Raw genomic sequence first — 12,450 nt, 5'->3', positions numbered from 1 at the left:
CATGGTGCTGCAGAGGGCTCAGCTGCCGCTTCCAGCACCGGCATTCCACGTCGGAGGACCTGGGGGGGGGGGAGGAGGGCCCTGCCTCTGCTGTCCCAGCTTCCTAACACACCTGCGAGGCAGCAGATGCAGGTGAAGTGCGTGCGTCCCTGTCGGCCATGTGGGAGAGCCGGGAGGAGGTCCTGACTCCTGGTCTTGGCCTGCTTTGCCCCAGCCATGGGAGGCATGTGAGAAATGAACCAACAAATGCAAGACCTCTCGGTCTCTCTCACTATACCTTCCAAATGAAAAACAAAAGTATTGTGTGACCATATGTACAATTTTAAGACATGTCTCTGTACTGTGTGTCACCTCTGAGGGATTTCCTCTCATTTCCCAGGTAGGTGAGGACCTTCTAGGCCCCAAAGTATTTGCGTCAGATCTTTCTCATGCTCACCGAGACCTTCCCGCGGCCTGGAGGGGACATTTTCTAATAAGCAAGCATTTTCCCACTAGTTTGTTACTTGTTACCGTAGAAACAAAACAACAACAAAAAACATAATTCTTAAGCGGGTGATACCTTTTCTTAGACATTATGCTTTAGTAAGTATTTCCCTGGTTTTCTCAATAACTAAAAAATAGCCATGTCTTTAGTAACTGCAATGCAGATTCCAAAAGCAACTGATTTTACTTACAATGTCTAATTCTTCTACAGTGATCATGTACAAGCTTTAAACAGAAAAATTACCAAGACAAAAGTACAGGAATGATACCAACAAGTTAGAAAAGGATGGCATTTATTCACTTATGGAAGTACAGTACATGAAGTAAGGAGAGCATCACAGGGCTCTGGACGACTGAGAGCTTATGGTTACCACGACGGGATCCGTGCACGCCCTGCAGAGCAGCCAGCAGCAGCTCGGATTTGGTCTTTGTTATTACAGCTCGTCATCAGCTCTTACTGTAAAATGCCCAGTAGCATTTGAATAATGTATCACAGCAGATGTGAACTAAGTTTCAATATTCCTTCTTTGGAACAATTTATACTTATTTACATGTTAAGAACAGGTGGCTCTACTTACTTACCCTACAGTGAGTGTTCATGACTGACTGGTAGCTTACAGAAGGTTTCTCTATTACTGCCTTTACAGCCTAAAAGCGACAACTCTTAATGTTTGTAAAAGATGTGGAAAAAAAGCTGATGCTAAAATAAAGACGCTTTTAGAAATATTTAAGGACAACAAAGTAAAATTATTAGAAAAAAAGTATTTTCAAACACAACACTGAAGTATTACATCAGTGTTTCACTGAATTGTCTTAAAATAGTGATAATTCTACTACCTTACATACAGTTCTAATATCTAAACTTCATAATTACAATTTGAATGTACAATCTTACAGTGAGAACTATGCGCAGCTTTCTGAAGCATGTTGTTCAGTTTTGCTTTTGCACATAAATTAGAGTTGGTCCTTGATTGGAGTAACCATCTGGAAGCACTGAATTTTAGACACACTTATTGACGGCCAACACAAACCCTGACCAAGTGAAAAGCATCTACATTGCCATGCATGAAAAAGCAGCTGCCGCCCCCAGGGCCGAACCCGCTCTGCCCTCAGAGCCTCTCAGAGGCCTGCAGAGTCCAGAACGGACGGGAGGCTGCAGCTGGCCAGCCCAGGGGACTCTCCACCTGGGACACAGTCCTTAAAACGAGAAGGCTTTGGACCTTTAGCATAAGAGAGAGACTTTACATTCTTTGATTTCATTTACACCTTTTAAAAAAGATAAAGCATATCTGAGCTCTTCCACTGGACCTGAACTGCTGGCGCGCTGCAGCAGCTCGAGCTGAGGTCACGAGGTGGCCCACCAGAAACAGCGCAGACCCCAGACCATGTGCGCCTCTTCCCCACTCATGAGGTCACAGACCACAGCGCAGGCTACACGGGGTCTGTAAGGGGCCTGCGTTTTATAAGCGCAGTAGAGTTACCTTATTGTTAAGCTTTTCTTAAGGTATGTGGAAAAGTACGTTTGCCAACAGTGACAGCTTCTACAATGACAACTATGCTAGAAAAATAATTTTGCTGTTTTAAATAATGAAAGAAGCTAAATGTTTAAAATATATTACTTATTTCTGCAGCAGTTGATTAAGCTGACAATGTGTAGATTCCTTCCATTGTGAGCTGAATTCGGGTACATTTTAATTACAACATAGCTTCAAATTATAACCACGCCAACAGTAAAGAGATCATCCAGGCAATAATATCGGAACAATTCTAGACCGTCAGCCCACACAGAGCACGGGGCAGGGAGGCTGCTGGGAAAGGCTCTAACCAGACCTCAGGCTGCTGTGGAAAGTGGGTCAGTAAAGACTCCAGCTCTGCATCGTGGAATCTTCCAAGCCAAGCCGCTTTCCACAAACACAAATTCAGTCTATCTTTTCTTTCTGGACCAATCTGGGAGCATCAACAAAATCTTTGCCATTGTAGAGAATAATTAAAAATGTTCCAATGCTTGCAACTCCCCAGAAGAGCACATATGCCAGTGTTTCCGTCCAAGTGTCACCTGTTGATATTAAAACAACAAACAACAACGACGTCAATACAGACACTGTTTCATGGGGCTGCACTGACTTGCCAGCGGCTGAGCTGGGCACATCTTAAACTTCAGTGGCATACACACGGGAAAAACAGAAGGACTTGCTAACTATGATTAAGCCAGCAGTCTAGAACTGGCTGGGACCAGAATCCTCTGCAGGACCAGATAAGCATCCACTGCTGGGCCCCAGCAATCAGCATTTTTTAAAAAAGATTTATTTATTTTTATTGGAAAGGTAGATATATAGAGAGGAGTAGAGACAGACAGGAAGATCTTTCGTCAATTGATTCACTTCTCAAGCGGCCGCAACGGCTGGAGCTGAGCCAATCAGGAGCCAGGAGCTCTTCTGGTCTCCCACACGGGTGCAGGGTCCCAAGGCTTTGGGCCGTCCTTGACTGCTTTCCCAGACCACAAGCAGGGAGTTGGATGGGAAGCAAGACCGCCGGGATTAGAATCAGCGCCCATATGGGATCCCGGCACATGCAAGGCGAGGACATTAACTACTACGCTACCGTGCCGGGCCCGCAATCAGCATTTTTAACAAGTCAAGTCTTCAGATGATGCCGACACCACAGGTCCAGAGGCCACACTCTGAACAAGCACCGGACTAAATCTCATATCCTGCTATACAAATGATAATCATCGCTCGACAAGTCACACTTTACTAATAGTTTAACTCATCATTCTATCGGACAGATATGAGCCATCAAAATACCCACAGAAAGATACAAAATGCATGTTTCATAAAATGTTTCATACATGGTTGCATATTCAAACATAGATAATAAAACCCAGTGCTAGTTAGCACACCCCTGCTAACAGGCATTTTTCCCAGTCCAGAGTTCCTGCAGCGCCTGGCAGTGGCGGGCAACGCCTGGCAGTGGCCTGCTGTCTTACCCAGGACAGCTGAGCCTCAGGCTGCTGCTCCTGCATCCAGACCCTGCTAACGGCCGTGGGAGACGTGCTCTGCTCTGCTGCTTACTGCCTCCAACTGAAGGGGAGGGCTGGACGCTGGACACCACGTGCCCAAACCACAAAGGTCATTATGTCACACTGACCTGACAAGATGTTACCATCCACAGCGCTCACAATCTTTATTCAAAAGTACTCCAACCTGTGCAACTGCTACTTCCCACAGATTAAGTTTTTTTTTTTTTTAAGATTTTATTATTATTGGAAAGCCGGATATACAGAGAGGAGGAGAGAAAGAGAGGAAGATCTTCCATCCGATGTTTTACTCCCCAAGTGAGCTGCAACGGGCCGGTACGCGCCAATCCGATGCCGGGACCAGGAACTTCTTCCGGGTCTCCCACGCGGGTGCAGGGTCCCAAAGCTTTGGGCCGTCCTCAACTGCTTTCCCAGGCCACAGGCAGGGAGCTGGATGGGAAGTGGAGCTGCCGGGATTAGAACCGGCGCCCATATGGGATCCCGGGGCTTTCAAGGCGAGGACTTTAGCCGTTAGGCCACGCCGCCGGGCCCAGATTAAGTTTTAAAATTGTTGGTGCAAGAACCAGGGCAGATTTTTCTCAGTCCACTCTGGCCTCCCCAAGAGACTCACTACTCCACTCAGGGTGAGTTAACCCTCCCTGTACCTCTCGAAGTCTTTTAAGGTGAATGTGGGTATAGTAAAAGATGAGAATGAAACAATAAAACAAATCGATTTAACCGTGGCATGGCTCCCAGAAAATGGCTCCACTGGGCAGAGCTTAGAGAAGACACAGGGCCAGGGCAGGGTGCAAGCAGCTGCTGGCCTCAGGGCTCAGCATTCCGTCCGTCCTCCTCGGTTCTGAACCTTCCCCAGGACCGGAGCCAGGCACTCACAGGCAGGTCTCGTGCCCTCAGCCTGTTTTTGTACTGTGAGACAAGGATGGTTTCCTATTTCTAAAGGGCCGTAGAAAGAAAAAGGAATGCCGAGCAGAGACAATGCAATCTGTAAAGACAATAACATTTACTTCCCGTCTCTCTCAGAAAAAAACATGCTAACTAAAGTAATGCTAACAGGACTCCTCCCCTACCCACAGTGCTGACTGCACACTGAGGGGCATCAAGCATCCCACCCCGCCGCAGGAGGCTGCACACACCAGGGTGCAGGTGATGACACGGTCATGGTGCTGGTGGCAGGGCAAGCTGTTAATTCAGTAAACACAGGAGGGCTCACTGCATCTCACAGGGGATAAAACAAGGAGGAAGACAGTCTCTGCTTTCGACCTGCTGCTGATCCAGTGAAAAAGGCAACAAAAAAGGATGTCAAGAAATATGCCAATCGTTACCACATGGAGAAAAACGCCCACTGAGTCTGTACAGCAGGGTCTGAGTCTGCCCATGAAAAATCAATTCCTGGGTGTTCAGGGGGCTCCAAAGGAAAGTGCTGAAGAGAGGCAGAGAGAGCACAGTGCCCGCAGCAAGGGGGGAGACGGCTGCTGCCAAGGCTGCCACGGCAAGTCTCAGAAAGTACGACAGGGCATGGAGACGAGAAGGGGCATTTTTCCAGAGTGCCCAACGCTGCTCCTCAAAGGTGCAAAACCACCAAGTCACAGACTTAACTCCCAAGCACAAGTTACTACCTAATGAGGGTAGACCTTAAATATGTATTAACCTAGTAGCAACAGGGAAGTACCAGGGTGGGGGTGGAACCCAGATAGCCTCTTGTCAGCTCTGGTTTGTTGGTAGTTTTACTCCCAATCTATAATAACTAATGTCTCCATCCATAATAACACTTATTTGTTTAACCAACAAGTGGCGGGTTAAACAGGCTACCTATACATAAATGGAATACTCTGCAGTCATTAAATAAAACACGGGACAATATTCATGATGTTCCATAAAAAGTAAGTTACAGCAATGCATAATGCCTTACTTTTGGAAAAAAAAATAAGTGAAGATCAAAACATCAAAATGTGAGAGTTGGGGCTGGGTACTGACACAGTGGACTAAGCCACTGCCTGTAACCCAATGTTTGGAATGGGCACCAGTTTCAGTTCCAGCTGCTGCACTTCTGACCCAGCTTCCTGCTGGTAAGCCTAGGAGAGCAGAAGACGGCCCAAAGCCTTGGCCTGCACCCACAGGAGATCAGCTCCTGGCCCAGCACTGGCTCTTGCGGACAACTGAGGAGCAAACCAGTAGATCAAAGGTCTCTCTCTCTCGCCTTCTGCCTTTCAAATAAATTAATAAATAAATCTTAAAAAAAGCTAATAGTGGGTGGTTTATCTCTGGCAGACAGAATACTGCCTTCCTCTCTGCCTTTCATTTTCTTTAATTGCTGTGTACTGTTTTCATCACAAGAAAAACATTTTCTGAGTCTCAATTACAAACTATTACATTATACATCAATCGACAATCTACTCCATTTTATTAAGTAAAGAAACATCAAGCATTAAGTACACTCAAAAACTTAAAGATGTTCTACAAAGTTCAGCTTTCTAAGAAATAAGTAAGAATGTGAGCTAACAGCAGACTTACCAGCCATAAGCAAACAGATAATGCACATTGAAAAGGCAACAACCATGATGATAGGCAACTGGAAAAGACCACAAGAGAAGGCATCACTTCAGAACGCTCACCAACGCTTACACAATCAGGTGTGCACGCCGTGCTTACACATTATGTTTTCAACAAAGCATCACTATTGAAGGGTTTGAACACAACCCTGGTCTTGGCACAGGCTCAGAGGCCAGAGCGAGGGAGCAGGCCCATGTTCCCGTCCCAGTCAGCGAGTGCTGGGTGGACGGGGCCTCCAGGCCTCTCTGCCATCCCATGGCACTTCGCTCACTGGAATGCGAGCCCAAGGAGGCTCTTACAAGATCTGAGGAAGAGAGGGGTCAGCAAAAACTTGCTTTTTATTTATTTTTAATCAAGTTTGTCTCTGAGAACTTCCTGAACGGAAAACTGGAATCTTTCCGAGGTGAGAATTCCTTCCCATCCCCCTGCCTCACAAGCTCCCACATGGAAAGGATGCGTGAGGTACGAGGGAAACAAAACTGCCAAGTGCTTTACTCCTTGCCCAGTTCTGTCTGGGGAAACCCAAGCAGTTACTCAGAACAGGAAACACTATTTCCAGAATCAGCAGCTGGCACACTTTCAGACAAAGCTTCCAACAACTGAACAACAAAAGTTTCTTACGGCCAGGAACTTCCAATCCCTTGGAACGCTTAAAGGACTATGAGATTCTAATTCATCCACTGAATAGTTTCCAAGAAATAAGTCTATGGAATCCTAGAACAGAAAGAAGGAAAGTTGTTACCTGAATTAACCACACTGTCAAGGAACAATGCAAAGATACAGCCACCTACTTAGGTAAATGAAGCACCAAATGCAAACTTACTTGTCTAAATCCATCTGAAAAGTTGTTCTTGTAATATCGTATTAGTGAGTTCCAGCCATCCATTATAAGTCCCAACTGAGTTCTCTTCCCAGTTCTGGTTGAAAGAGGTCACATTTTAAACACATAACTGCATACTACATTCTCACACTGTTTTATAGTCAAAAGCATATGGTGTGGAAATAGTGGAGTTGAAAAGCTTTTAACAAGGACTCTCACTGTGGCATAGTGGGCTAAACTTCCACCTGTGGCACTGGCATTAAATCCTGGTTGCTCCATTTCTAATCCAGCTCCCTGCTAATGTGCCTGGGAAAGCAGTGGAAAATGGCCCAACTGCTTGGGCCCCTGCACACACATGGTAGACCCAGAAGTGTTTGGTATCTAAAATATCAGATGCAATGTAAATGCTGTGTCAATCAACTACTACTACATTGTTGAGGGAATAACTACCCGGCCCAAAGCGACTAGACGCTTCCTCTGTATTCAGGGAACTCAGGCAGGAGTCCCAACCCCCAAGACCGGTTCCTTTCTAGCCTAAGGCAGCAGCGCCCGGCGCTTCCCGGAGGCGAGGCCCTCAGGCCTGCCAGGGCCTGCTCCACAGCACTGGTGGGTGAGGTGCACAGTGAGGTTTGAGAAGCACTGGGACTCCGTGGTTCTCAGCCCTCCCCCGCATCAGAACCCCTCAGGAAGGCTCTCCTCTCCCAGGAAACCTGACTCGATGGGCCCTCACGAGGCCTAGGGTTCAGTGTCTGCGCCTGTTTTCTGGAAGCTGCCACCTGACTCTAAGGAGCATGTGCACTGTGGGCTGCTGCCGTGGGACGCTAACGTCTGTGCGTGGCTTGCCTGGTGAAGTCAGTCTTCAAGGCACCGGTTCCCGCATACTGTTTGGCACAGGCATTTGCGTTGTCAGCCCAGGCTGTGGAAAAAGTCAGAAAGAGCTGCTGATGATTAAAATGACAACCACAACTCCAAGTGTAGAGTAGCAAGCAACTTTGTTAAAAAAAAACACCTACCATTTTTGTAAATCTTCTCAAATTCTTGTTGTTCTTCAAGCTTTTGTCCCACGTTCAAAACGCCTAGTCTCTAGAACAACAACCACAGCCACGTTTGTGTGTGACAGACTTCAGCAGACACGACACAGCCCTCACATCCCCACTGCTCCTGGCTGCAGCCACACACAGGGCCTGCGTGCTCTCCCCTCTGCGGAGCCCCTCCCCTGCTTCCCACCAACCCCCACCTCCTGCCTCCTGCCTTCCCGACCCTTCAACAGCTCAGCTAGCCCCACCCGGCTTCACCTCTACCCTAGAGACCTCAGGCAGCCTGAGCGATGCCGCATCTGTCAACCTCCCCAAAACACACCAACAGCTCTGGGCAAATCACCTCGGAGCTGCTGGCCCTGAGCACCCTCTCTGGACCCACCCTCTGAGGGCCCAGTGCCCATCGAGGAGCAGTTTTTGTCTCACACCATCAACTCTCACCCCAGATGACCCCTCACTGTCACCCTCAGTCACAGCACTAGAGCCACCCGCTGGGACTGTCAACTGGGGACACATTCTGTCCTCACAGTGGCGGGCAATTCTGCCGGACAGGCGCCTGCCCAAAGACTCTCTACAGCTTTGTAAGGTTTCATGAAACCACACTCAGCACATACAAAATTTAATTAGACAAGTTCTGGTTAATCAGTCTTGGAACACAAGCATTCCTAGTGCAGCTGTTTCTGAAAACATCTAAGATCCTGGCACAGACCTGCTGCTCCGTACACTGGCTATCAGACGTGGGTCCAGCCTTCAGTGTGACTAAGATCCAAGAACCCGCTTGAAAGCAGGTGTTTGGCCTCCATGGTTTCCTTCTAAGCATCACAAACTTAACAGATGAAGTTACATGAAGGACACCATCTAGGACACATCCTGTCTGCCGCTCACGACAAATGCCAATACGATTTAGAAATACACATTGGACATATTTTCAATTCCAAGTATCAATAGGCTGGACATTTACTTCTGTTTTTCTCAGAAGCACTGTGGCAAAGCAAGCTGTGTCGAAATGTTCTATCTGGCATTAGCAAAACAGATGCAAATGAAACAATCCTAAGGTACCACGTTGTAACATTAAAACAGGAAAAAAAATTAATGGGATTATCTACCGTTGGAAAGAATTCCATGAAATGGATTTACTTATTCACCACAAATACTCATGTAAATTGGTATGTATGACTCACTGGGAAAGTAACATATTCATTCTCTTAACCCAATAACTACATGTCTAGGAATTAATCCAAAGAAAATTATTCATATGAATAACCTAAATGAATACATTTTCTATAGTGTTTTTAAAAAGTCAAAGACACAACAATCTAAAAGGCTTAGTAAATCACAGTAAAATATAATCATAAAAAACTGATGACACAGGGCCCGGTGCGGTAGCCTAGTGGCTACAGTCCTTGCCGTGCATGTGCTGGGATCCTATGTGGGCACCAGTTCGTGTCCTGGCTGCTGCACTTCCCATCCAGCTCCCTGCAGGTGGCCTGGGAAAGCAGGCGAGGACGGCCCAAAGCCTTGGGACCCTGCACCTGCGTGGGAAACCCAGAAGCAGCTCCTGGCTTCGGATCAGCTCAGCACTGAACACTGCAGCTGCTTGATAAGTGAGCTAGTGGACAGAAGATCTTTCTTTCTCTTTTTCTCTCTGTTAATCTGACTTTCCAATAGAAATAAATACAACTTAAAAAAAAAAGCATATGACACAGATACTAAAGGAACACATAAAATTCAGAACTTTCTGGAAACTGACACCCACAACAACCAAACAACAAAATGTGAGGAATCACTTTAGGGTGGGGACAATGTAAACACTGTTTGTGCCTGGCTTCAAAAGATAGAGTTTCCTTAATTTTTTGTTGCACTTTTCCACTAAAAAAAGAGAGAAGCAAAGGACTTCACACCTGAAGCTGGGCCTGAAGCGAACGGCGAGCTAGCAGGCTCTGGATCACGTTGGTTCTGTCCAGACAGTCCATGCAATTGCTGCGGAACACGCCCTCCTGGCTGGTCACCACCTGGCCCGCAGAGTCCACTAGGAAATAACTAAAACACATTTGTATAAGCACTCTCATACCAAGTAGGTTAAAACTACTAAGGACACAGCTCGTAGAACATGGGTCTCATTTCAGGGACATTACTAAACAGTCAAGCAGGAATGCCCAGTCAGGCCTATCTCATTCTCCTAGACAAAACACAAGTTGGAGTGGCTGTGGCTAACCAGCCTGCTCTCTAGAACATGGCTGTAGTACTGGAGGTCATCTCTCGCAGAGCTGGGAGCAGCGCCAAGGTTCCTGTGGACACAGTGAGCCCTCCCAGGCCAGAGCGGGCCGACTCTGACCTCCTGCTTCCGACTACACCCGTCTGCATTAGGGTCTCTGGTCCCTCTACTGTCTGTACCCAGGTGCTCTGTGTGTTTGTTACATCCTTGGCCTAGAGAACAGCAGAGTCAGAATCTCTAAAAAAGGAGCTGCATACTGTGCACCTAAAGACATGTCTTCCTTCTCCTAGCAGCTACCACATGCAAACAGCACAAACTGTGCAAAATATGACAGGTTCCGAAGAATGTGCTTTCCCTTCTCTCACTCACGCAGCTGTCTTCCCTAAGCAGACTGCTGCCAGCGCCCGAGCTTGCTTTATTTCTAACAAGGTTCTCAGATGATGCTAAGCACTAGATCGACACTACAAACTCACTCGACAATGACTGGCAGCAGTCTCAGCATCTGGGTAACTTCCTCACTGGCAGTTTCAAGCACCGAGTTTTTTCATCATGAAAAGCAGGAGACAGCACCACCACCAAGCTATCCTCCAGCTCAACACGGTCGGGCAGAATGCGCCTAAGGCACACCGCATGGTGGCTGCAACACAGCATGCCATCAGCGTCACGTACTACGAACTCCCTGAAACAATAACCCAGAAGGAAATGCAACACACTTGCCGACGGCTAAATGAGTATCACAACATCAGGAAGAAAGGATTCAGTAAAAAAATATACATGAGGCTCATACACAGCTGGTGGAGCTTATTTACAACTGGCATGGACATGTGTGTGTGTGTGTGTGTGCGCGCGCGCGCATTGGCAGCCATTTGCACTTAGAAGATCAACAGCCATGGCCTGGTGGGTAAGGCTGCTGCTCCTGCCACTGGCATCCCATGTACACGCGGGTTTGAGAACCAGCTGCTTCAATTCTGATCCAGCTCCTTGCTAACGTGCCTAGGAAAAGCAGTGAGAACGCCCTAGCGTCCGGGCCCTGGATAAAGCTCCGGGCCCCTGGCTGACCCTGGCACAGCCCTGACCACTGCAGCCACGCAGAGAGGATTTGTCTCCCTTCTTTCAAAGGAATTAATAAACAAAACAAAACAAAACAAAAAAACACTTTTATAAGTCTTACTTCTGAAACCACACCATGAATCTATGGGATTGGTAATTTTTTCATTTTACAAATAAAGAGCCCAAAACTGGAGATAAATGGCCTGTGGGTCACATGGCTGATATGAGGTAAACGGACATGCACAACAGGATGTCTGGTCCCCAAACATGCCACGGCTCGAGAGCTTCAGTCACTGGGGAAGCTCACTGTCCTCGCAGAGGACCGTGTGGTAAAGGAGAGAGACTAACTTCAGCCCCCTTCTTCCCTGTAACACTGGTTTACTTGAAAGTTGAGAATGAGAGAGGAGAGACAGGGAGAGCTCCCCAGATGCCGCATTGGCCAGAGCTGGAACAAAGCAGAGCAGCCGGAACTTGAACAGGTGCCCACGGGGGCTGGTGCTGCAGGCAGAGGCTCATCCTGCAACATCATAGCATGGCTCCCTCTATGATGTGCATTTCTGTATGACAGCCACTAGTGGGCGAACTCGGCAACTGCCAGGCCCAGCTAGTCAGCGCTTCCTGTAAAAGCCTAAAGCAGAGGGCCAGCTCCCCCACGCTCAGGATAAAATCACACAGGAAAAAAAGCAGAACTGAGCAAATGTCAGAGAAGTTGAACTACATGACCCTAACATTAGAAAGTACATTTGAGTGGAGAGCTTTACAACCATCACTGAGGCAACAAAATAACAAAATGGCTTACACATTCCTTCTTCTGACCTTTGAGTAAGACACATGTAGAGAGTACAGGAGATCTGTGAACCAGTGTGATAGTACGTAAGTCACATGGTGAAAATACTACCAAGGTATTCAGACCTTCATCCCGTCCATCCTACTCTGTGAAGGACGGGGGGACAGGGAAGTGACAGTTCAACAGAAGCAAAACATACTCTTAACATCCAGAAGGGCTCACTACGGCAGCACAATCTTTCTAGAAAAACACAGGAGATAGATCAGATGCTCAACGTGAAAAAAAGCTTTTCATAAAACTATTTTATGACACAAAAGCCACTCAGGATCATTACCAAGACTATGCAATGTTTACAACAAATGTTTCACAAAAATCATTAAATATAAGTATAAAGAAACCATGTTCAACTATCTAAAGAGCTGTACATGTGTGAAAGATAACACATAATATAAAAAAAACCCTAGCCTTGCA

General features: G+C 47.0%; 1 protein-coding gene across 1 annotated transcript in view; it reads right to left on the bottom strand.

Annotated features, from left to right (window-relative positions):
• Window positions 1-1,606: 1,606 nt before the first annotated feature.
• SACM1L (SAC1 like phosphatidylinositide phosphatase) overlaps window positions 1,607-12,450 on the bottom strand; it is a 45,349-nt gene continuing 34,505 nt past the window's right edge. The window contains exons 14-20 of the mRNA XM_004581398.4: window positions 9,829-9,967; window positions 7,904-7,973; window positions 7,734-7,806; window positions 6,894-6,987; window positions 6,692-6,784; window positions 6,032-6,089; window positions 1,607-2,539 (exon numbers count right to left, since the gene is read on the bottom strand). Coding sequence (XP_004581455.2) covers window positions 2,403-2,539; window positions 6,032-6,089; window positions 6,692-6,784; window positions 6,894-6,987; window positions 7,734-7,806; window positions 7,904-7,973; window positions 9,829-9,967 — 664 coding nt within the window. The 3' untranslated portion in view covers window positions 1,607-2,402. The remainder of the gene's footprint in view (window positions 2,540-6,031; window positions 6,090-6,691; window positions 6,785-6,893; window positions 6,988-7,733; window positions 7,807-7,903; window positions 7,974-9,828; window positions 9,968-12,450) is intronic.

The sequence above is a fragment of the Ochotona princeps genome, chromosome 21 (assembly GCF_030435755.1).
Source record: "Ochotona princeps isolate mOchPri1 chromosome 21, mOchPri1.hap1, whole genome shotgun sequence".
NCBI classification, from domain to species: domain Eukaryota; kingdom Metazoa; phylum Chordata; class Mammalia; order Lagomorpha; family Ochotonidae; genus Ochotona; species Ochotona princeps.
Note: the sequence above shows the minus strand (reverse complement) of the source record. Positions and strands in the feature narration are given on the sequence as shown.